The 24,338-nt window shown below is 37.5% G+C and overlaps 2 protein-coding genes across 3 annotated transcripts in view; one reads left to right on the forward strand and one right to left on the reverse strand.

Annotated features, from left to right (window-relative positions):
• Positions 1-24,338, forward strand: part of LOC113038752 (mitotic-spindle organizing protein 2) — a 1,160,083-nt gene that overhangs the window by 1,011,347 nt on the left and 124,398 nt on the right. The window lies entirely within an intron of this gene.
• Positions 402-20,761, reverse strand: LOC113038710 (transmembrane protein 132D). The gene is made up of 9 exons (XM_026196328.1): positions 20,719-20,761; positions 17,149-18,022; positions 12,304-12,450; positions 9,580-9,754; positions 7,377-7,520; positions 5,876-6,081; positions 3,675-3,945; positions 3,281-3,472; positions 402-2,091 (listed from the first exon to the last, which is right to left on the reverse strand). The coding sequence occupies exons 1-9, from the start codon at positions 20,759-20,761 to the stop codon at positions 667-669; spliced, it is 3,477 nt and encodes a 1,158-aa protein (XP_026052113.1). The 3' UTR covers positions 402-666.

Below are 24,338 nucleotides of genomic sequence, written 5' to 3' on the forward strand. Positions count from 1 at the left end.
ATAACAGAGCCATTATGAATCAGTGTTAACATAAATGGAATGAGATACAATGGGCACAAAACAATGTGTTCACAGTAGGAATGCACACAATCAGACACTTTATTTGATACATTTATTAAAGCAGAAAACCAATAATTAACACTGAAAACTGAAGCTATGATTTGCAATGTACTTACAGTTCATAAGAAGAAATGCGATGTATTATTTAATGTTAACTTTAATATTAAACAAGCTTAATATTATACAACTTCATATTTGTATTAATGGATATTTTTATACCTTTTAATTTTATACATTTAATTTGAATATTAAATAAATAACATTTATTTGTCTGTTTAAAAACACAAGAGGTTCATTATATACAAGTTTTTTCATATATTATCAGTGATTTTATATATATATATATATATATATTTGTTGTGATCTATTTCTACAGATTTTAGTAGTAATATTACAAATATACAAAAGCAGGAAAAGTACAAACTTGCAAGTTGAAGAAATATTTGCATCAAACTTTTCAGGCATGCACATAAATGGAAAACAAAGACATTATTGTGTTAAATTGTCCATAAAAACTTGCCTATATAGACTGCGAAATTCAGTTCAATGCAACAATTTATATAACAATAGATCTGTGGCCAATTTACACAGAAACACTTTCCATCATCACACTTCTGACATTGGTGTAGCCACAGGCCATGGACCTTCTGGAAGAAATCCTTTGGATTCTGTGGATTCTGGTGTCTGACCAAATACTTCCACTGGGTTACAGAAATGTACACGGTTGACTCTTTCGGCTTTACCATTTAACCCACCCAGGCTGATACTGGCAGCTTGACAACCTCCAACTGGTTGACTGGCCCAGGTGAAGTTCTGACCGCTCTTCTTGAGAGCAGCCAGATGTTTGATGTCCAGAGTAGTGAAGGTTGTAAACTGCACTTGATTCCTTTTGCTTGTGGGAGAATGAAGAGGTTCGCTGCGAGTGGGCCTTGCCAGCAGTGTGGCAGATCTGACAGCCATTGGAGGCAATGGAGCCATCGGATCGCGCCTCGGAGGAAGCGTGTTGGTTCTTCGTCCCAGAGTGGCAGTTCTCTCCTCACCTGCAATGGCTGGGATCTCCCTCGGCTGGATTGTCTCTGGCCCTCTGGTGCTCTGCATCTGAATGGCTCTTGGCATCTCCACAGCTGCCTGCATCACCTGCTTGGAGGTAGTCGCAATCGGCACAGCTCTGTTTTGCTCCGCAGCGGTGCCTAGTCGTACCCAGTGGTGCCTGTGCTCAGGCTGACCCTGGCACTGAACCGGAGACTTCTTGCTGCGTGATCTTGCACTGTTGGTGGCACAGTGAAGCAAGACGGCGATAATGACCAAGCAAGAGAGTCCAACCAATGCATAGATGCAGACCTCTATGTCTGTGAACACACTAAACATCTGTATTAGATCACTCTCCACTAGGGGTGGTTCTCGCTTGGGTTCTTCTGGTGGAAACGGGAAGTTTGATTTCTCAAGCAAGTTTCCATATACATTCTTTATTGGACTTCCAGGGCCTATAGTAACAAGCGCTCTGTCTGCAACGGGCTTGAGAGTTTTATCCATAGTGTTTATTGACTTAATTGTAGATACGCCACCTCCTATTGCTTCTTGAAGATTGGAATTGGTTGCCGTTTTGATCGTGTTTGTGAAGCTCTCTTGCAGAACGGTGCGTTGAAGTGTGTTCAAAGGGGATGTAAGGATCGATTTGGACACATTGTCTCCTTCCTCATTCTCGCTGGCCCGTTCGATTTCTTTTTTGCCAGTCCCTGCAAACTGTTCATCTGGTGGGAATTTCACCTTCACCATGCCCCCACCCACAGCCAGTTTGCTCTTGCGTTTAGATTTCTGGCAGGCCTCACAGATAGCTAGCTCTGCTCTGAGCAGTAAGCCCTGTCCCTCGGCTTCAGCGACCACAACAAAGACGGACCCTGGGATCTTCCGTACGGATGCTACCCTTGGGTCCAGTGAAGAAATGGTGAGGGAATAACCATTGGGATCGTAAAGATCAAGAGGACTCTGGGAGCCATCGCTGAACTTCAGCCACCAGCCAACCACTGCTTCCTGTTGTATAGAGTTATACACATTTACTCAGACATTACATAAAACTATAACAGGCTCATTCAAGTTAAATCATCAAAGCTAGTCACTTGGAAATTATTTTCAGTTAGCATGACAGCTAGAACTGCATCTTGGCGATAGGCTTTAAAAACCAAATACATGGAGCATCATTTATCCAAACGGATCAATATTTATGTTTGTGTTCAAAATTCCATTTGCTTAACCACCAGATGGCAAAGTGTTGAGTTTGTACCATAACAAGTTGTGGCACAATAACCCAGAGCTGGCTGCCCTATATTCTGGGGTGAAATACATTATGCATTGCCTTAGGAGCTCTGCTTGCAAAGCCCATCAAGAGACCAATGAGGCCTCTCGCTGAGTACTAATAGCTTGATATTGATTGGATCATGTTATGCCACTCAGACCTGGCACTGGAACAGGCTGGAACAGAAATTTAGAGCACAGTTGTACTCGTTGTACAACTCTTGTTTCTTAAGCTATATGGTCAGTGCTTCTCATAGATAATGATTAACGGCACCAGAAACTAAAGATTTTTCAGACAACTTGGATGGATGATGCATTTCTTTAGTAGCTAATATGAATGTCAATTTAATGTTAATTCAACAATAATTTAGTACCTTTATTTATTAAAAGATTTTACTTTTTTTTTTTTTTAAGCATTACGTTTTTTATAAGTATTAAATCAAATATTATATTTAAAAGTATTCAATTAAAGATACTTAATCAACTTAATGGATGATGTATTTCTTTAGTAGGTAATATGGGTCTCAGTGCAATTTTAATTTAGTACCTTTCCTCATTAAAAAATAAAATAAAAATGCAAAACAATGATTAAAAATATTTAATTTATTAAAGACTGAAAGAGCCATTCACGCAGGACACAGTTTTGTGTTGTTGAACTGTTTCTAATTTCAAAACACAATACTGCATGATTCTATAAATTGCTTTGCACAGTACTGTATGCCAGTTCAATGATGTTCAGTGATATGGAAAAAAACAACATTATATTGAAATTTAAGCAACTTGTTCTATTAAATTTAACCACAATTAATGTCATGGATTTGTGGGGGGCTTTTATCTTGTCTCTTATATATGCAGTTATTTTTGGTTCGATTAATTAGCACATAATTCGATTAATTAGACTGACAGCCCATGAAGCAACATAAATTACCTGCTTGGGGTAGTGTATGATCTCCTGTGTGGTTGTCTTGGCAATGATGGCCCTGTTACTTCCTGGGCTGAGCTGCAAGTTCAGGGAAAGGCCAGAGACCAGCTGCACGCCCAGCTCCGTAATACTGACTTTATCATCCAGAACCCGGATCATCCTCTCAGCCAGAACCGAGTTTGACAACGGAGACATCACCTGAACAACAGAAGCCAAGCCCAGCATGGCATCAGTTCTAATTTACTTGTCTTACAATTAAAAAAAACAAGCAATCCATCTATGTGCTGTCTGTATTGTCACTGATATTAACTAAACCTACACTAAACTTTGTTGTCTTAATGAAAAATGAGAATCGTGCAAAGCTGACAGCTGTGGGCGGCTTTGTCATTATCACCATTACCTGCACAGTGGTGACTCCCACAGCCTTGCCTGTCAGCACGGATCCTGCCTGCAGGCGAGCGACGCTCGTATCCCCAACTCTCAGAAAGTAGCGCACCAGCCGCGTCACATCTACCTGCCAATCAGAGCCAAGGAAGTATGCAGGAGACGGGCTGCTTGGATCTGGCGATTCTGCGGTGAAGACCGTAAGCACTCGAATCAAACTGTGCTGATACTGCAGCATGCAGCCTCGGCCCTTCCTCTCATCCTCTTCCTCTGTGTCCCAGCTCACTCTGAGAAATATGTGGAGAGAAGATGAACAACTCTTTTCCTCATTCTATGTTCTGAATTTATATTTTTCTGCTATCTGCTATTTGACTATGCTCAGCAATCTCTCATCTTATAATGAAAGTCTCTGCAATGTCATAAAAAACTGCTGGGATATCTCTGCGGAGCACATTCTCTATTCTAACAAGAAGGCTTTGGAGCGGTTTTAAAGTGGAAAAAGTCTATATGAGGTGAAACATCAAATATAGAAGTTCTGAGCTAGTTAGAGCAAGCAAAAATAAATAAATAAAATGGGAAAAAATTATATTCACAGTCTAATACAAGATTCTAAATTTAAGAACAATTCACAATATAAATAATGCATTAAAACATGATCAAGAACCCGCCAGAAAGTTAATGTTAATAATTAAAACATATTTTAATATTTGTCCAATTTAAGAAAATAAACCACAATATTTTTTTTTTATAATAAGATTCATTGTTTATTCATAATCTCTCTCATCTCTACCTTAAAGATAAAGTCTCTGCAATGTAATAAAAAACTGATTTGGAGCAGTTTTAAAGAGGAAATGGTTCACATGAGGTGGAACACCAAACATACTGTACAAGTTCAGAACTAGTTTGAGGAGCTAAAATAAAGAAAGCAAAATTAGAAAAAAAAAAATCAAAAAATCTCTCCTTTTTCAAAAAACATTATTAATAACCAAACCATAGACAGTTAAATAAATGTTAATAATTAAAAACATCTTTACGTTTGTCAAATTTAAGAAAATAAACCATATGTATGTATTTATAAATATGTATTAATTTGTAAAAACAATACTCATCATATATCTATATTCATATTATTATGGGAAAATCTAAGTAAATCTGCTTCCTAAAAAAATTCCTGACAATTGAAATACTAATAAATAATATTTATTAACATCTAAAAACTAATTTAAATTTACTGATATACAGTAAAAAAAAGATATTTGCAGTAAAATATCCAAAAACCACTAGGCTAATGTTATATATTTTTTCCAGCTGATTACTAACAATATCTCTAATGTTTTCAACTACTTGTAAATCATGAGAAAATTCCCATTCTAAACTCTGTCAGCTAGTTAGTTAGTCAGTTAGTCTGAAGTTAGTTCTTCTTCTTCTTCTTCTTAGTTTTATAGTAGATTGCAACCATGGCTTATCAGGTGCATACTGCCACCTACTGTATCGGAGTATGTAGCATGGATATGAATCTAATGACGTTAGTTACCCTTTGTTACCGCCTTTACTGGCATAGAAACCACACGACAACAGTGTCTGAACAGAACTGCGGAAGTAGCTTCGCGACAAACTTCAACTAGAAAGAGATGCCGATCTCGCTTTTGTTTTACTCGACAGGTGAGTTGTTTTGATTTGTATCTTTACAGAAAACGTATGCTATTATAACGATCAACAAGATAAGTATTATGGGGCATACACGCCAAACGCGGGGGATTGCATCTCTAAACCCGTGCGAGGAAGCGTCTGATACATACAGTAGTCTGATCTCGTCTTTGCATTGAATTTGTATGTAATCTACTCGCGCAAATCGTTGAACTCGCGTTAAATCCATGTTTTATGTTTCCATCTGATTTGATGACCATCAGCATTTGGGTAGAAGACAACAAATCCCATCATTTTACGCTCCTTCTTAGTGTCTTCAAACCATGCGATTATTATTGTTTTGATAGTGCGCCCTCTAGTGGCAGGTCCTACAACCTGTACCTTTAAATATTGCTCATATAATAATATTTATCACTGTTCACATAAATATATTTTAAAGTGCAAAATGATATGTACCCACAAGTGCTATATTAATATCAAATGTCTAAATGCTGAGAAAAAGCATCAAAATCTCAAACCATATGAAGCTTGTTGGGCTAGTGTGTCATTGGAAATACCCTTGTCACTTACTTTTTGTTCCCTGTGACAGGAACTCTCCAGGCTTTGATCTGACTGAGCTCTGAATCAGATATCTCCATATGCAAGGGGACTCGAGGCATCCATACGCTCACCTCCAGCTGTGTGCTCAGGTAGCTGTAGGTGAAGTTCACCATCATCCTCACTCTTCCACGTGTCTCCTTGCCATTAACATACACAGAATCACACCTCTCAGACACCTGTGTGTGAAAAGGGAATAATAGTCTAGTTCATTCATTTTTGCAGGGCAATGTTCCATCCCAACTGTTGCTGTTTGTGAATCGTGCAATATGGTTCCACAGCAAGGCACAAAATCACTTCCTAGATCCTCCACATTCACTGTTTCTCAATGGTGGAATCCAATTCAAAATCCAAAAATCTAGTCTCTACATTTTCACTGATGTCTCATAACACTTAAATCTCTATATATGTATAATTGAACTGTGGTGTGAAATTTTTCATGGATTTGTATATAAATTCTTGCTAAAGAATAAATGTATATTTTAATAAGATGAAGTTTTATGGTAATGCAGACATGAGGGTTAGTGTGGTGTAAGGTAATGAGCCCTGTGTACTGTACATTGTTCTATCTCATTAGGAAAGTCTATGGGCACTGTTGCATCACTGTTTCATTCACCCCCAGTACCTCGAAGACTAATTTATAAACCACAGAGCACATGTTCTGCACTATGTGCCATAAAAACCTTTTCAAGACAAAAAAGAGAGAGACTTGGGCACTTCCTCCTTTATTTTCAATGTAATGTAATTTATTCATGTGGTGGGTCAAGGTGTGCATTTGTAAGAAAGACACCTGACAGCACCTAGGTTTGTGTGCAGTAGTATTTACCACTGAATAAGTTAGTGAGTCCCTCCGTTTATGTTTTAAGGTTTAACCTGGAAAAGACAAGCTCAGGAGGGCACTATATACTGTGTATATTTTGTGTATAATTTACTTTATATTTATATATAATTATTTCCTACTGAGAGCAGGAAATTTAGTTAAAATATCCTATTCAGAAAATGTCATTGTTGATAATTCTGCATATTGTTGGGCCTATACAGCTTATGGTAATGTGCATAAATTAATTTGATTATAAGCACATTTTTTATTACTGTGTCTGATATAAGATTTTGGTCCTGAGGCAAATCCAGTTCAGAAGCACTGCCCCAGAGAAAAATCCAGTAATAACAAAGAGCTCAAGCTCTTCATAATACACAGGGAGAAAAAAAAGACAGGTGAGCTTTGGGTAAAACACACAAGTTCAATGAGGGCTAGTGAGTCAACGTCAGTCTCCCTCCTCTGTTTTTCTCTTTTTAGGTGAGGGGTTAGGAAGTGGTGGTCATCTAAACCGAATTCCCTGACCCCTCTCTCCTGTGCTCTTCCAGTTCTGATAGACAAGTCATTCAGAAGCAGAGGAAGGCTGCTAATAGGAAGCACACAATGTGTGAGACAGCTGAAGCTGTCAAAAGTGGCTTTGACCTTGACATGCATTACCTTCAGGACATCCTGGTCTGAAGACTTGCAGCGAGACGAGTTAGTGATGTCTGTGATGGAGCCATCAGCCTCAACTCCCAAAACTTTCACAGGCACAGAAACCCTCTTACCAGTCAGCACGGCTGTGTTGAGGAGCTCCGTATCCTGGAAAAAAGCACAACAAACACCATTAATTTAGCACTAAACATGTGCAAAACTACATTTTCAAAATTGACATGCCCAGACAAAAGGATAAACGTTTCAAATTTAAATGTATTCTACACTTCTTTTGCATATTCCCCTGAATTTAACCAAGATAGTGTGATCTAGCTGTCTAACATATATGATGTTTAAGAATATGACTCAACGTATCTATAAGAATCTGATAAAAAAAATACATATCAGTCAGTAATGTTTAAAATAATTTGTGATCCTGGACCACAGAACCAGTCATAGGTGGCAAAAGTATATTTGTAGCAATAGCCAACAATACATTGTATGGGTCAAAATTTATATATATATATATATATATAATTATGCCAAAAATCATGAAGATATTTTTAACTTTCCTACAATAAATATATTAAACTTCCATTTTAGATTAGTAATATGCATTGCTAAAAACTTCATTTGGAAAACTGTAAAGGTGTTTTTCTCAATATTTAATTTTATTTGCAAAATAGCTGTATCACTGCCGAATATGGTCCTATCCTAACAAATCATACATGGTGAAAGCTTATTAATTTTTTTTTTTTTTTTATTTATACATTTTTTTTTTTTTTTTTACAAATTTCACCTTAATGATTGGTTTTGTGGTCCAGGGTCACATATGCAAGTGTTTTCCAACAAAAGTGTTTATGACAAATTTATGAACAAAATTTTGTAAAGAAAACAACATGTATTGAAACCCTTAATATTTCTAGCAAATACTTTGCTAAATATTTTGCCAAACACAAAATAGAATCCTTTTTTGTTGGGGCCAAGAAATATTTTGGCAGGGTAGAACAGTGGGAACTACTGGCCCAACCAGACAGCAAAAACAATCCTTGTTGATTTCTCAATAGAACAGCCAAAAACTTTAAAGAAGATGAATTTAAAGTGAATTCTGAGCGTTTTACTGTGCAAACAAATTGCACACTAATTAAAGTATCCACACTAAATATATCAATTGAAAAATTTTAAAAACTGAAATAAACAATTCTACCACACCAATACATCTCACTGTCCCATCCATAATTAGCACAGAGGTATGTATATATGGAAGAAACATGCACTGTAAACAAAGCAGGCTAATACTTAGAACAAGCTGCTATGAAGGATCTCAGTTTGGTGGAGAGTTAAAGCTTAAACAGGTCAAAAATGTCAAGGCAACAATAGTGGATCAGCCTCTCTCTGTCTGAGTTTAATACCCTAATGATTATCTTACAGTGTGCCGCTGTGATGACGAACACACTAGGATGATTAGGTTTGAGCGTAGATTTAACTTCTAGATCCAACAGATGTCCACGAGCATCCTCCAAATGCAATCCAACAGATGCTGACTCTGATTTGAAAAGTTACTGGCAAAATCCCACACTCTTATACCGGTGTTATTTCAGGGACAGGGTCATGCTGTGAAATAGACTGTTCCAGTAAACAAAGCTGGCAGCTAGCTTATAATGGACGCTTGATATCAATGAATTGTCACAATCTCTTTTTGCTTCATTTGTCTTGAACAGTTACATGATAAAAAGCACTATTATTATATTTTAATGGCTGCCGCTGAACTTGTACTAAAGGGATGCATGTGGATGGCTTTGGGAATTAAGTGGGAGTCCTCATAAAATGTATGTCAGGGCCAATTCTTCATTGGTTTGACCAATAGTAGAGGATGGTAGGAAGAGATCAAAGGGCGAAAGAAGTGGCACTGTGCCTCGGGACAATTAACACACATATACACACTCACAAAAACACACAGACAGAACAAAGACATAAATCATGTATAAGGGCTGTCAATGCTTTATAGTCAAAGGATTTTACACATGACAAATACTTGTCACACCAATGTGATTTCATTTTGAAATGTCCATGCTTCACAGACGCCCTTATAAAATGTGACCTCACAAAAACGTACAAAAGTTAAAGGGATCGTTCTTTGAATTGAACTTTAGACTGAAAAAGAATAGTTCCATGTGATCATAACACAAAGGAAAATTGCTCGAAAGTAAAAACAAACATCCCCCACCGTGATCAGTGGTGCTATTCCCACATAGTCTCTCTGAATGGTGTAAATCCTCATGGTTCCTTCATCCCGGATCATGTTTCCAGGCAGCTCTAGTCGCCACGTGATCATCTGGCTCTCTAACTGATCACTCTGCTCCTCCGTCTCAAAGTCCATCTGCAAGACCTCCAGCAGACCTCTGTAAATACAACATCAGGACACAGTAGCATCCCAATCTCTGCAACAAGTGACTTCATTTTCTGGGTCAAAAGAGACATAGAGAGTCAAAGAGGACAGTGTGGAATCCTAATAATGAAAGCAGCCATCAGGAGAGATGGAGCTTCTCATCCACTTCAGTAGCATTAAAACACTCTGCATTCTAATGAGCATATCAGGTTCATTGCAGGAACATGATTCAGCTCACACCGGGCCTTTCAGCTGGAACATGCTTTGATAAAGTGCTTTTATATAACTCACAGAAATCAAACTTTTATACAGTTTCTTACGGTTCATGCGTTTGTATACAGCATGCTGAAGCGCTCACGTAAAAGGAAGCTTTGAAAGCATCAGAAAAGTTAGTATCTGTGATCTAGAAAAAGCTTTTCCGGAGTGGACAGATCCTTTGAGATTTGATCCAAAATTCTGCAGATCTTTATACTATATTGTCTTAAATGATGCAATCTGATTTTTGCTTTCAAGACCACTGTTAAAGGATAAGGGGTTAAAGGTCATTAGAGTCATAACCCATCATCACTATATTGTGTTAAGTGCTTCTCAGCACAGCGTTAACCTCATTTGATGATTCGGCTCTTCACTGGTTAATGTGGAGATCTCTGCTCTAATCTTGTGGAACGTGCTGGTCTTTAAGCTGGTCTAACACACTGATGCACTGAGGATGATTAAAGATAAGTGGGTCGTCGCTGTAAAACAAGGAAAGAAGGGAGCGGAGAGAAGTACTCAGGAAGATACTGGTGCTGCTGACAGCTCCTGTTGTTGAGCTACTATAGGTTGAAAAATTCAATTCAGCGTAAAAGACAGTATAATCAATGTCTTAACATGATTCAGTGAACAAGTGAATTAACTCGATCCTGCACTGATTTCCTGTTGTGAAGAAGTAAAAATAGCCAGTGGCCTTTAGTTCACATCTCAGCTATGATATGCTAGTTGCTAATGCTAGCCAGAGACAGGTAGTATTATGTTGTTTCTCATATTTAACAGTTTGGTGCAATCAAATACTCTTAAATATGCAAGTGCAATACGGGTCATCAATCATTTTACTTCATCATTACTTAAAAGTGTGGGCTCAGTAAGATTTTTTTTAAAGAAATTCATTCAGCCCAGATACATTAATTTCATTAAAAGAGACAGTAAAGACAATTATTTTATTTTTTTATTATTTCTATTTGTCAAAGAATCCTGAAAAAAAGTATTGTGGTTTCCAAAAAATACTATGCTATTTTTAACACTGACAATAATAAATGTTTCTTAATAATAAGAATAGAATATTAAGAAATGTTTCACAAAACCAGCATTTTATTATGCATTCTGAAAGATCAAGTGACACTGAAGACTGAAGTAATGGCTGCTAAAATTTAATTTAATTACAGCTATTTTAAATTGCAATATTACTGTTTTCACTGTATTTTGACCAAATAATTGCCATGGCATGAATAAGTGTTATTAAAAAAAAAAAAAAAGATCAGCCTCAAACCTTTGAAAAGCATACAGTATCTGCTTTTTTAATTAATTTGCCAATGTGTACAAGTACACTAGACGACTTCAGAGTTAAAATACATGGAACAAAAGCCACAAAACGAAAAATTTAATGTAACAATCTAATTAATTAATTAATTAATCATTATTATTTCTGCTCTCTGTGAATCTAAAGTCATCGATACTAAACAGTATGTTACAAGCTGCTAGAACTATAAAATATACAGTACATTCTATATTATAGTACAGTACATGTTACATGCTATACTCTGCAATAATAATGAGAAGCCATTGCCATGGACACTGATCAAGAGCTGATGAGACCAAAAGAAATATGACTCCCAGATGGAGGCTCTTTTTAACAAGATGCTCACAGTTTTCGAGACGCATTTGAATTGAATCCAAAAACACTCAAAACTCTTTATATGAAAACCAAGCCAATGGCTCCCCAGCTTAGATGCACATAGGTAATATAAACTCAGAGCTCATTCTTCTTAATAACAGCGGAGGAGTTTTATGTTTTCTCTGGATGCACGCAGCCGAGGTGATGGAAAGATATCACATTTTTATGGTTATTTTCAGTTGCTTTCCACATGAACACCTAAAATTATAGAATTGATTTGTGCCATTAATCATGCAATCGCAAAGTGGCGAGTTTTTCTCTGAAGCTGCTTTCTGTTGCTTTCTCTGAAGTAAGTGTCTGTACAGGGTAAATGTGGTTAACCTGCACCGTTTTAACCAGTAAAAGATGGTCTTTCATTTTCATTCAAAATACCATCCTGCAAAAGGCGAACAGGTTGTCTGAACATCTGTTAGTACCTGAACAATGGGTGGGGGGGGGATTGGGAGGTTGTTTTTCTCTTTCAAAAAATTATTTTGCAATCTGTCACTTAATTCTCATAGTTTCAGAGGAAACCGATCACATCTGGTGATGTTCAAGGGCAGAAAAAGCTTTTTAGCAATGAAATGTGAACTAGGGAGAGTCTGCGGTTCAGTGGTCTCTAAGAACAGTGAGATGATGCAGTGAAAGCTTGCCTTTTGCTGGTAAATGTGCTTTTCTTCTGGCAGGTCACAGAGATGGTTTGGGCATCACTTCCTCTCCCAGGTTCCAGAGTGATGTCCCATAGGTTCGCGTCACTGGGTCTGGCTGTGCTGAATGACATGCCTTTTCTTGATGTGGCTCTGTGAGAAGGAACAAACAAACAGACAGATGACATCAAGTGGAAAGGTCTAAGCCTCAGGCGGACGCCTACAGTCTGCTGACTGACCGCCTGAAGCATACTGCACACAAACATGACAACACCTGGCTGAAACGGACAGCTGCGATCTTATCTTCTCTGTGTTAATGTATTTTTTTTATGTAATTTTCAGCAGCCATTACTGCAGTCTTCAGTATCAAACGATCATTTAGAAATCATTCTAATATGCTGATTTGGTGTTCGAGAAATATTCTTATGCATTCTTATCATTATCAATGTTCAAAACCTTTTTTTTTTTTTTAATTCTTTAACGATAGCATTTGAACAGTAACAGCAATCATTTGAAAGACAAATCTCTTGTAACATTTTAAATGTCTTCAATAAATACCACTTTTGATCAATTGAATGCATCATTGCTGAACTTAATTGAACTAAAGGACAAAATAACTCAATTTGGTTTGTAATATTTTAAAGATTTGATGTCCAAATTAGCACATAATATCAACATCCACAAGAAGAACTGTGTATTTGGCTTCACTTTTTGAATTACAGAATAATTATGAAACAACTTCATACTTTTGGATGGACAGAAATTCTGATTACAAAGTCTACGCAGTCGCACATGAACAAAAGTTATGCCCACACTGGTTTATTATCTGCCCTGAAACTCTGACTGGTTGCTTCTCATACATCACAAACAAAACTTTGCTCTAAGTGGGTGTTTTTGGACCAGAATATATAACTGTACAAACTGGACTAGACTTACTGTAATGATAATAGTCAAAAGGAAACAGATGGAAATTACACTAATCACAGGCTGATTGATATGTACAATTTTAAGCTAAGTATTTACTGTGTGACTGCCTCTGGGCAATACTGAACATGCTAACACAGTAAAAATCCATTTATGATACAATGAACATGTCCAGTACTAACTGAATGTTTGCTAGAGGACATGTGTGTTAAAGACGCTGACCTGCACATCGAAAGGTTGAGGTGGAAAACGTTCCAAATCAACAAACCCATCTGAAGCCCATCTGTGCTGACATCCCTTTCCATTCAACCTGACTCGTGGGCCACATTTATAAAAAATAATAAATAAATACAACAAACTCGCTAATGGCAGAAGGAGGAGATGTAATTGACAGCTTTTAAATCCTGTTCGTATGACCTGCTAACCATGGGTTGAGGTCAGCCGGCATGGCTCTCAATTCCCTGTTTCACTGGCCAGTTTTAAATCTTGGCTCAATCTCTATTGCAGAAAGAGCGATTGGACATCTAATATTGTTGTATTTATCAAGGGTGTAGAGCGAGCATGCCGCACTGGAGAATTTAATCTCTCGGTCTCCTTCGGCTTAGGCCAACATAACCACATGTCCACCATTCAGTTTAAAGACAGAGCCAAATGCTTCTTTTCTCCTCTTTTTTTTTCTCCCTCCAGTATCTCTCGGCTTTATCCAGCAGCAGCCAGACAGTTTGCCGGTCCCTCCTCTCCACTGATGGGACTTAGAGACCGTGGAATCTTGCCACGTGAGAATCTCCCAGACATGTGCTGGAGTCAGGCGTCTTGGGAAACATGGCCAGAGAGGAAACAGGTCACGGTGGAAGAAGTAGAATGAGCGCGGCTGACAGCATTGTGACACACTGCATTATCTTTCCGCAACCGCTCATCCATCTTTTTTTTCTTCTCTGTTCCACGCCACAGACTGTAATTCTGCCTCAAAAACAACTGATTTTCATGCAGTGTGCACAATGAGCCTGTGTATTAAATGACACATGCAGATGTGCATTTTAATGATTATTTCCCAGAATGTATGATGCGATAAACACACACGTGAGGGGCTTATATCTGGTATTGAAAAGAAATGGTATCAGTTTATGTCACATGTAGATCTCAGGGATCGCGTCTGTCTATCAACCCCTGGGACTCGAGGGAGAGGGATCGGAGTCTGTCTTGACCCATTTTGTATCGTCATCATCTTCAGAGCAGAGACAGATGACGCCCTCAGTCTGATAATCCGAACATTTTTAATTCCAGTGAAATGAAGAGAAACAATGAAAGCGTGAGAGGAAAATAAGAGAAAGAAAAAAAGAAATTGCAACACAGAGAAAGACAGAGAGGGAGCGTGTGAGTGTGTTCTGTTTTGGTCTGCCAGGGGAAGAAACACTGTATGCATGAGTGGCAAAAGAATTCAGTCAAATCTATAATGAGGATCTTGATGGAATAAATCTCTGCCGCAAAATCAAAGACGGGCGAATATTGATGTGGGTCTGCGTGGTGCTGTCTGCAGGATGAAGTAAAGAAAATAGAACAGAATAGAATAGAATTCATAACATTAATAAGTAGTATAATATATGAAATATTAATTCTAATATTAGCAAATTAATAGTTTGTGTCTATTCAAATATATGAATAACACAAAACATTTCTATCTACATACATGTACATTAATGATCTGTTCACCAGTAGAATACAACCATTTAATATTATTCATTAATTACAAAAAATATATAATACAAATATTTTATAATGCTTAACAAATTATAGTTTGTCCAAATATATCAATAAAAACATGTTTTTATCATAATATTATGATTAAACGGACATTATAAATCTGTGAAGGAGCAGAATAGAACAACATCATAATTGTCATATATCTGTAATATAATAAAAAAAGTATCTAATAACAAAAGAACCATTTCCCGGTAACATGCATTATAAAGTAATGTTATATAATAATTATTAGTTAATGCTTGGATAGTTTTCTATTCCAATATATGAAAGAAACATTTCTAGCTATATAGATTTATTAATCTGTTAAGCAGAACATTAAAAAGGACAACTTCATTACATACTAGTAACACACACACACACACATATGTATATGAATTCTGCATGGTATATAATAAATGTGAACTTCTGTGAACTGTGAAGTTCTTTTCTAAATTAACATTTTTTATTATTTTATTTTTTTACTGCACAGCACAAGTCACATTTGTCATATCTAGTGGGTGTGTGAACTAGTCTATATAGTCCAGGCAGCCTTCAGCTGAAATAACTTTCTGGTGAAAAGAGAGCAGTTCTCTGAAGGGTTAAAGACTTCACTAATTTTCAATCAGTGTGTGGATTATCTATCATAACCTCAGGGGTCTGGACTCAATCTTGGAGAGAGTAGTGAAGTGGGGCAGAGATTTTTCCCTGGATAAAATCAATCTCTTTGGGATACCAGCCTTCACCTCACTTTACTGCTAACACTGAAAGCGATTGTCCATTTGAGCCGGGGCTGGGGGTAAAGTAAACCCTATCAGAGCCAAGTGAAGGGCAGCATGGATATTGAAGGCTGGTATATGGGGCTCAGCTGCCGGTCAAATGTATATCTCAGATCATAAACCGGGTTCCTCAACTTCCCAAAATAATCAGCACAAATCAAAGTCTCAACTCAGTCTATCCATATTGTGAGGAACAGAAAGGAAAGGAACAGACAAGAATCCCAAAAAAGTTAACAAATAAATAAATTATCCCCACTCTAAATAGCATCTAAATTAAACTTCTTTAGGATTTTGACTGTTGGCTTAAATATGGGTCAGAAAAAAACTTACCACATCGGTTCTTATGGACCCCCCCCCCCCCCCCCCCAGTTTAATTTGCCTTCAAAACAACCCCAAACAAACTTCTAAGAAAAAGAACATGCCTATAAATCCACTTTCAGTAATTTATGTGTTCCTTCTCCATTGCTGTAGGTTGAGACTTTAAAAAAAACAGATTGCAGTGTGTGTTTTTCTACTACGGAGCTCTTGCTGTAATATGTTCACTTCTGCCCAAAGGACTCAAGTAGTTATTAGGTATTTGTTTTCTTGCTCCATTAAGTTGATGCATTATTTATGCGGAGAGAAGCCACACAAACAATGCAATGTTAAGAAATGAATGCTGCCAAATAATTTTCCCATTATTTTTCCAATTATGGAAGAGTGCCTTTGAAACTCCTCCAGTTGGAAAAGTGAATTGAGCCGGCACAACGTTATTACATTCCGGTAATCTGTATACTGAGTGGGACCGTTACATTCTCTCGGCTATGAAGTGGCATGACTGTAGTGTCGGGTACTTGTTAAATTTGCACTAAGCTTCTTGAGCGTTTGACACATCTGTTGGCTCCATGCCACACTTCTATTCCAAATGGGACGCTGTTATCTCAATCCCCAACGCACCTCCTCTTCATCTTATTTTGGCCTGACCAAAAGTCTCTTCCAGGAAAACAGTTGACATTTGTTGTGCCTTCTGAGAAAACCATATAATCCTGAACAGAGTAAATCCAATTTCTCAGCACTGCATTATTATGTGTACAGATTTTTTGCAGACTTCCAGATTGCAGCATGTGAAATGATTATAGCTCCGAAAGCCAGGATAGATCTACCAGACGCTTGTTTATGCCTTATTTTGTAGCAATCTTATTTTCTTTAAAATGCATCCACTCTCATTAAAGGGATAGTTCTCCCAAAAGTGAAAATGCTGTTTTGGACCCCACTGACTTCTACTGTAGGGCCAAACACAGTTTTTCAGAATTATATTCTTTCGTGTTCAAAACAAAGGAAGTCAAATAAGTTTGGAACAACATGAAGGTGACTAAATTATTTTTAGGTAACTATCCCTTGAAGCAAATAAGAAACCATGAAATCAACCTACCTGAGTATAAAATGTTCAACTGGCGATGTGCTTGATAGGAACACATAGAAAGTGGCAGTGTCTGTGGTCTTCAGTGGTTTCGAAGACATCTGGATGATGACGGCTCCTCCGAGGCGCAATCGCATAAACGTGGGGTTTCCAGGAGGGGATCGCAGGAGGTTTACAGTACCAATCCTCTTCATAGAGGTTCCATAGATCTGCCGTCCCAGGTCGCCATGCTGTGGACCCCTTCTTATCTTGCTCTCTTGCGGGACACACTGACCACTGGGACTGGGTCTGATCTGGTAGTAAAGTTCAGCAACATTTCCTCTTTGATCGCCTCTCTGCTCCCCGCTTGACCTGCCACCTGCAGGGTTGAACCAGGCTGGCTCCGGCTTCAGGTGCACCAAGCAGAAGCCACCATCTGCCGAGATGAAGCAGCTGTCCCTGACCTCCATTGATTCCCAAAACGCGTATGCCGTAACACAAAGGTACCCTCCTTCGTTCTGTCCTGGGATGTTTTGCATTAGACCCTCGCTCATATCATCCCTATTACCGGTTGCGTAAAACAACACATAGAGGGCAGGTGTAGAAGAACGTACTTGACGTGCAAGTATAAACGATCGGATCCTGGGGCCAGTGTGGATCATATGCAGTGGTATAGACTGCTCCAAAGACATCGGACCATAGCTGACATTGATGGCTGGCTGCCCAGTGAGTCCAGTGAGGACGAAAGGTTGCCTTTGTGCCCGCAGGCTGGAGTTGTCCATTACGTCCGGCCTGGTGTCTCTAAGGAGGAGGTAGTCTGCATTGATAATTTGATAGTTCACACTTGGAAGAACAGCGATAGGGGACAGGGATCTTGGGTCATCTGACAACTCCACAACCTTCATTCCTTGAGGATAAAACAGATCAAATAAGATTAAGCATAATAGAGCATAAGTATGAGAGATAGTATTAATGCAATTTCCAGTAAAGGTTGTACACGTCACATTACCCTACTGGCCCTTATTGTGCATTTTTAACATTAGTGGTTTTCAACTGGTTTTGTATAAGGGACATCAAGTAGTGACCCCACACCATTTAAATGGAATTTCAATGATTTTATGCTCTTGGCAACCAAAAATGTGCTGCACAAAAACATTGGGGTATAAAGAAGTTTGTATATTCTTATAACTTGACTAGTGTTCTTAATGGGTTTGGAGGGTTTGAAAGCATATCACACAGCCTGCCTATGTTGGCATGCACCTATTTAAATGAGCTTGAAATAGGTGAAAGAAAAAAAATCTTTTAGAGACAAAATACATATAAGGATATTTTCTCCACTAATTTAAAAACACATCTATTTTACTATCCTAATTACACATTATTAAATGGTTTGCTGCATTTTATTATTTGCATTTTATTCCTGTCTCCAACTCCAATGCATTTTTGAATCACAGCCCACTAGTTGTGAATGACTGTTCTATAGGAATCTGTACTAATAAAACCTTTCGTTCAAAAACACTGTAAAGGCAAGGTTATTTTCACAGAACATTATGCTTGGTAAATATGCTATCAAAACTGTTTTGTATGTTCTAGACAGCTATACCTCAGTGCTCTTGCTATTTCTACATTGCAGAGTATTTCAGAGAAGTCATTTGCTAGATGGCGTTCCTTCCTCATTCAAAGTCAGAGTAAAAAAAAAAAAAAAAAGATTGGTCTAAACCTGTCAGCAAAAACCCATCATTCTGTTGCCGTTTGAAACCCTCCCCAATGTGCTAGTCTATAATCTTTTCAGAAAACATTTCCATAGATGTCAAGCACACAGAATCTTTTTTCTACTTCAATAGCACAAAACACAACATTTCCCCTCTTGGTGCTGGATGATTTGGAATAAAGCAACGCAGGGGGAGGCAAAAATAGTCAACATCACTCTGATCAGGTGTACTGTGTGTCCGGACAAGCAGCTTGTCAAATCACTCATCTGGGAGAGATGCTTTAACCTTTACCTTCTGACAGGCTGCAAGGGCTACATTGCCTTCTGATTGCTAAAGTGCAGCATTGAAAAGCTGAAGGTTGATCTTGACATGCTGTGCGTTTTTGGAGAAGTTTGTCAAATGCCAGTCCATGTGTCATGCTGTTACGTGAATGTGATTTCTATTCCTAAAGAAAAAAATCCTTCAAGTAAGGCAACTTGATTATATTTGTTTATATTTGAGTATACATTTTACTGAAATAATGCACATATTGTGTTTGCATTATATAGGGTATCCCACTATACTATCGCCTAGGTTCAAAGAAAGAATGCTTTTTTTCACACTACATTTTCTTTTAATCTAAAATGAGCTGAGTCAAACCTATGTCAGATTATACAAATATTATAGATTATACACAACTCCCTGGACAACAACAAAAGTTAAAAAGTGCATGCAAATAAGGTTAAGGCAGTGAACAAGACATTTTAAGCATTATAAACCTGTATAGTTCTTAAAGAAGATTATTGGGAGGAAAAAATGTCATTATAGTCCTAAAGAACATTGTATGGATTAGTAGACAACCCTCACATCTGTCCGTTTTAAAATTGATCTTCATTTATGTTTTATGTATACGTAGTAAAACTAATTCACAGAAAAATCCAGTCAAAATAAATATTTTTAAACTGTTACTTTTTATGTTTGAGCTTTAATTTCCCATCTGTTAAATCAGGTTATCTCTTTGCTAATCAATGTGATGATTTTTCCTACTGGCATCCTATTGACTTGTATTGCAAAGCATACAGTTGGAGTCTAATAAAGAATATATTTGCATCTCAGACTAGTAATGTCATGTGTGAAAGTGATGTTTCAAAGTAGGTTAATGGCTGAGCCCAAGGGTAAAAAATGGACTACTGTCTGTGCAGTGTCTAAGAATATTAGGCCAAACGTGACTGAGTTTGAACAGCTCAAACTAGGACTGAGCCTCTGCACTGATGACAAGCCTATTTGTCAGACTCTCTCATTTTTTAATTGCTGCTTTTGGCATTCATAAAAAATCCACCGCATACCATTTCCAAATTAGGGAGCTTTCCAAGTATGGTTTTATTCAATGTGAATCAAGACGATTCCTCTCAGTTTCACAAAACAACTGTGATAAAGTTTTAATTCCACATTTAAATAATCAACTTTAAGTAACAACTAAGCAGCTATTTGCATTCTGCAAGTACTTATAAGCTAATTGTAATTAAATCTATAGTTACTTTGTATGCAAAGCAATCTTAATAGCCATATGAATCCAAATAAACATTTATATTGATGTTTGCGTAAGTGCACAATCACATGCAAAAGTCACTTCCAATAAAGTTCACAACTCAGGTAACAATTTAAATATGCAAATAACTGATATTAATGCTAACATTTTTATAGGTTTTTCAGCTAATACACTCATAAAGTAGATTCTGAAATCATTCATGATAATTGAGAAGACATGACTATTTGTGCAATAAAGTGCAATAAAGTCCATCTCTACCCAGATATTCTGATGCAAGATATTATTAAAATATAAAGAACTGATATTAAATTATATAAAAATATCCAACAGCAGGAAATGACGGATATGAGAGTAACGTCTTACCTTCAGTACAGGATAGGCACAACGCTATAACAGTCAGCAACATTGTGCTCGTTTGTACAGACTACAGTCTAAATTACTTAATTCCTCTAATGCATTCCTTAAATAAAAAAAATAAAAAACGGCAAAAATAAAGTAATAAATAAAGATGTGAGCTATAAAAAGTGAACGTGGTGCGCTCACATGACATTAAAAGTAAAATCAGTTGTCATGGCAGACAACGGATTCAAACTTGATCATTTATGAGTAGCAAAATACACAAACTAAAAACATAAAATAAAATAATACATACATGTAAAAGTTCAAACTAAGCGCTGACACGATTCACGTGCTGCTGTTTCTGGACCTCACGTTCATCTGAGTCGGAACGATTAGATGTCACAAGCGTAAACTAATCCTCAGCAAATGAAATACATGTGCGCTTTATGTTGTCCTGAAGCCCCTCAGTCTTGCCTGTCACTGTCATGTGGACAGACAACCAGCAATACCAGTGATAAAAAGATGGTATTGATATGTGTACATCTTAAAAGATGACCCTTGAACGAGCGTCAGACGATTTCAACCAACTAACAGTCTGCCATGTGAATTGTGAACTTATGAAACACGTGCAGGAATAAAAGTTAAAAAAAAAAAGAAAAAAAAAATTAATGGTAATAATATAGTTGTGTAAATGTAAAAGAGCCAAGTATAAAATCTGAGGTATAAGACCAAAATATTTAAATAGTATTTAATTACTTTGTGTTCAACTAGGCTATAGTTAAATGTATATTATGTAGCTTACAAATAGTTCAGTGGCTTAAGAGTGCTGCAGTGAGGCGCGCAAGCGTCCCCTATAGACAGACAAACTGTCCTCAGCAAAAGCAAACTTGTTATACTTGAATTTGTCTGGAAATAACACAAAAATGGACATTTTACAAAAAAGACAGGCCAGCGTGACATAAAAAAAAACTGACAGTTCCCTTTGAGTTGTTCATCAAAATAAAGGATAAGTGCTCTTTTGCAAAATGTGGTGATGAGGCTCATAATTTTTACTCCAGTGAAAGTACATTTATATAGCCTAGGTTGTGGACACATACCTTAAGTTTAAACATTTCCATTGTTTCTCCTTGAGTTAAAAATACAGTTAACATGCTTTAGCAGTGACAGGACATTTTACACTACATGAGCAATCCTGGCTGGCATTAAACAGCCCAGCCTTGCCAATTTGTCTGGTTAGTCATGATGACTCATGACATTCTCTTTATTACTGCGACTTCCTGCTTTATAAGGTGCTATTTTGGTTATTTTAAATATATACCCTATACATACACCCATGCTATACACGCTGTAAAGGGACTTGGACTGTAGACCACAAAAGTATTGCCTATTAAAGGGGTCATATGATGCTGCTTAAAGGAACATTATTTGGTGTAATGAAATATGTTTATGCAGGTTAAAAAAAAACATTATTTTCCCCATAATGTACATTATTGTTTCTCCTCTCCTCTTCTCAAACACATCGATTTTTACAAAGCTCATCGTCTGTAAAGCTAGGTGTGCTCTGATTGGCCAGCTATCCAGTGCGTTGTGATTGGCTGAATATCTCAAGTGTGTGACGGAAATGTTACACCCCTTAACATATCTTGATGCCCTGTCCAGCCGGAGCGATGGGAAATAACATAAAACAATACTACTAACAATACTACAAAGAGAATTAAAGGTATGCCTTCTTAATTTGTGTTAACATCTGGGCGGAGATATGCAAATCTTTCCACATTGTTACATAGAGATGTGGGGCATGTTAGAATGAGCCATTTCAGGGGAGTGTGGAAGAGTCTTAACTTTTATAAAGAATATGTCTTATCTCTGGATTTGAGACTTTAGTCTTTGCAACTTTACAGATTTACTTTATGCGCCAAGAGCTTGTAACACTCCAAAGAGAAATGAAAAATAGAAATCGCATCATATGACCCCTTTAAACACCATGACAGAGAAAACCACGAACAGAACTAGGTTATATATATAAAAACTGGGGGTTTTAATATGTAAAGACTTTTGAACTATGTTTTTGAATTTAACATGCAAAACCACTGCTGTGAGAAATTGGATGTTTTACTCAAGCCCTTATAGTAAATGATATATAGCCCTTGAGACGACTTACCACTGTGACAACTATTTTTCATATAGCTTTAGTCACATATTGAAATATTTGTGGTAGTCAAAGTCAATGCATCATTATGACACGTTAAGTTATATATTCCCCAAGAGATATACTTTAGCTTTTTTACTTGATATTCCGAGTCAGTGTGAATCACTAAACACTCAGTGATTTCTGACTAAAGAAGATCTCACTAAAGGGAGAGTCATCAATCTCCTGTCTGTCAGAACACCTGTACCTTTGCTGCTTTAGTGCTTGATGGCATCTTTCTCCAGTACGAAGCAGGATTTTATGTCCTGCTCTTTGATAAGTGCCACAAATTCCTCTGCAAGGACGCACACTTTAATGCAAAGAATAAATCTTGTGGTTGTAAAAGTCGGTGCCCTCGTGCAAAGGTAAAAACTTATGCAATGGATATTATGCGTTTAGCTTGTGAATCTCGAGATGCAGCTATGCATTTTTTCTGAATCAAATCAGCTACTACTAGATCCCTCCAGTTCCAGTGCCTTTGCTGGAGTGCTTTTGAAAATAAATTTTCCCCCATGGCCCAGTTTACATACCATCATCATTTCAGTCCCATCTGCTCAGATGTCCAGATGTTAGCAGTGTGACAGACCACGGCCGTGAACTGTAATACTCAAAGGTGAACACCAGCTTAGTAGCAATAATATGAAATGGTGGTCAGTTAACTGTCCTGACAGTGAGTTTGACCCATTTTGACAACCTATTCCATTTTGTTTCACGTGGACACAGCTGCACAATTTTCTTCTTGATGAGCCTCATGTGATGATTGCCACAGAAACATAGAATGACAGCAAACTTACTTAGAGAATTAAATATACACAATGACCTCTCAATATCACCAACGCCATGACTGTCCCCATGCCGCTAAATGATTAAATCACCTTCCACACATAAACCAGAATCTGAAATGTAACTGCCGATGTGTTGCATGTGTATATATTTATATCTTTTACTTAAAAAAAAAATACAGGTGATGGCAGAATTTAGTAAAACTGCTATTCCACCGTTTTAGAAAAAAAGTATGTCACTTTGTTTGCTGTCAATGCTATGCTAAAAAAGTCACAATTGTTAAAGAAAAATTACCCAAGTCGGAGGGCAATGTCAAAGCTGAAGTCACAAAACAACAAATGTATCACTTTTCACAAACAAAGGCATAGGCATCCGTCAATCAGAGCAGTGGGAACCCTTTGGAAAAATAGTAAGGGAGAGTTTGGGAGCCTCAGTCAAAGCCTTTGTGACGTTGATCTATGGATAAAGTTGAGCAGAGGCGCTCTCGCTCAGTGTGAGCTGAATTTCTATGCAGGTGATGAATGAATGCGCTCTGCAGTGCGTGTCGTGGATGTATATCACTCTGCTCCCTACAGGATGGAGAGATAAGTTACTGCTAACCTGCAATGTCGTTCTACACCTTCCCTCGGGAGGCGTAGGGGTCGTGCTCTCAGTTCGCTTCAATTACTATAAA

This window comes from Carassius auratus, chromosome 21 (genome assembly GCF_003368295.1).
Source record: "Carassius auratus strain Wakin chromosome 21, ASM336829v1, whole genome shotgun sequence".
NCBI classification, from domain to species: domain Eukaryota; kingdom Metazoa; phylum Chordata; class Actinopteri; order Cypriniformes; family Cyprinidae; genus Carassius; species Carassius auratus.

Bases quoted from the DNA above. Each gene is read 5' to 3' on its own strand.
- LOC113038710 (XM_026196328.1), bottom strand. From the start codon at position 20,761: ATGTTGCTGACTGTTATAGCGTTGTGCCTATCCTGTACTGAAG. The intron at 12,451-17,148 runs GTAGGTTGATTT...TCCTTCTCACAG, and splicing joins GTTGAACATTTTATACTCAG to AGCCACATCAAGAAAAGGCA. The intron at 3,473-3,674 runs GTAATGGTGATA...TCTGTTGTTCAG, and splicing joins TGGGAGTCACCACTGTGCAG to GTGATGTCTCCGTTGTCAAA.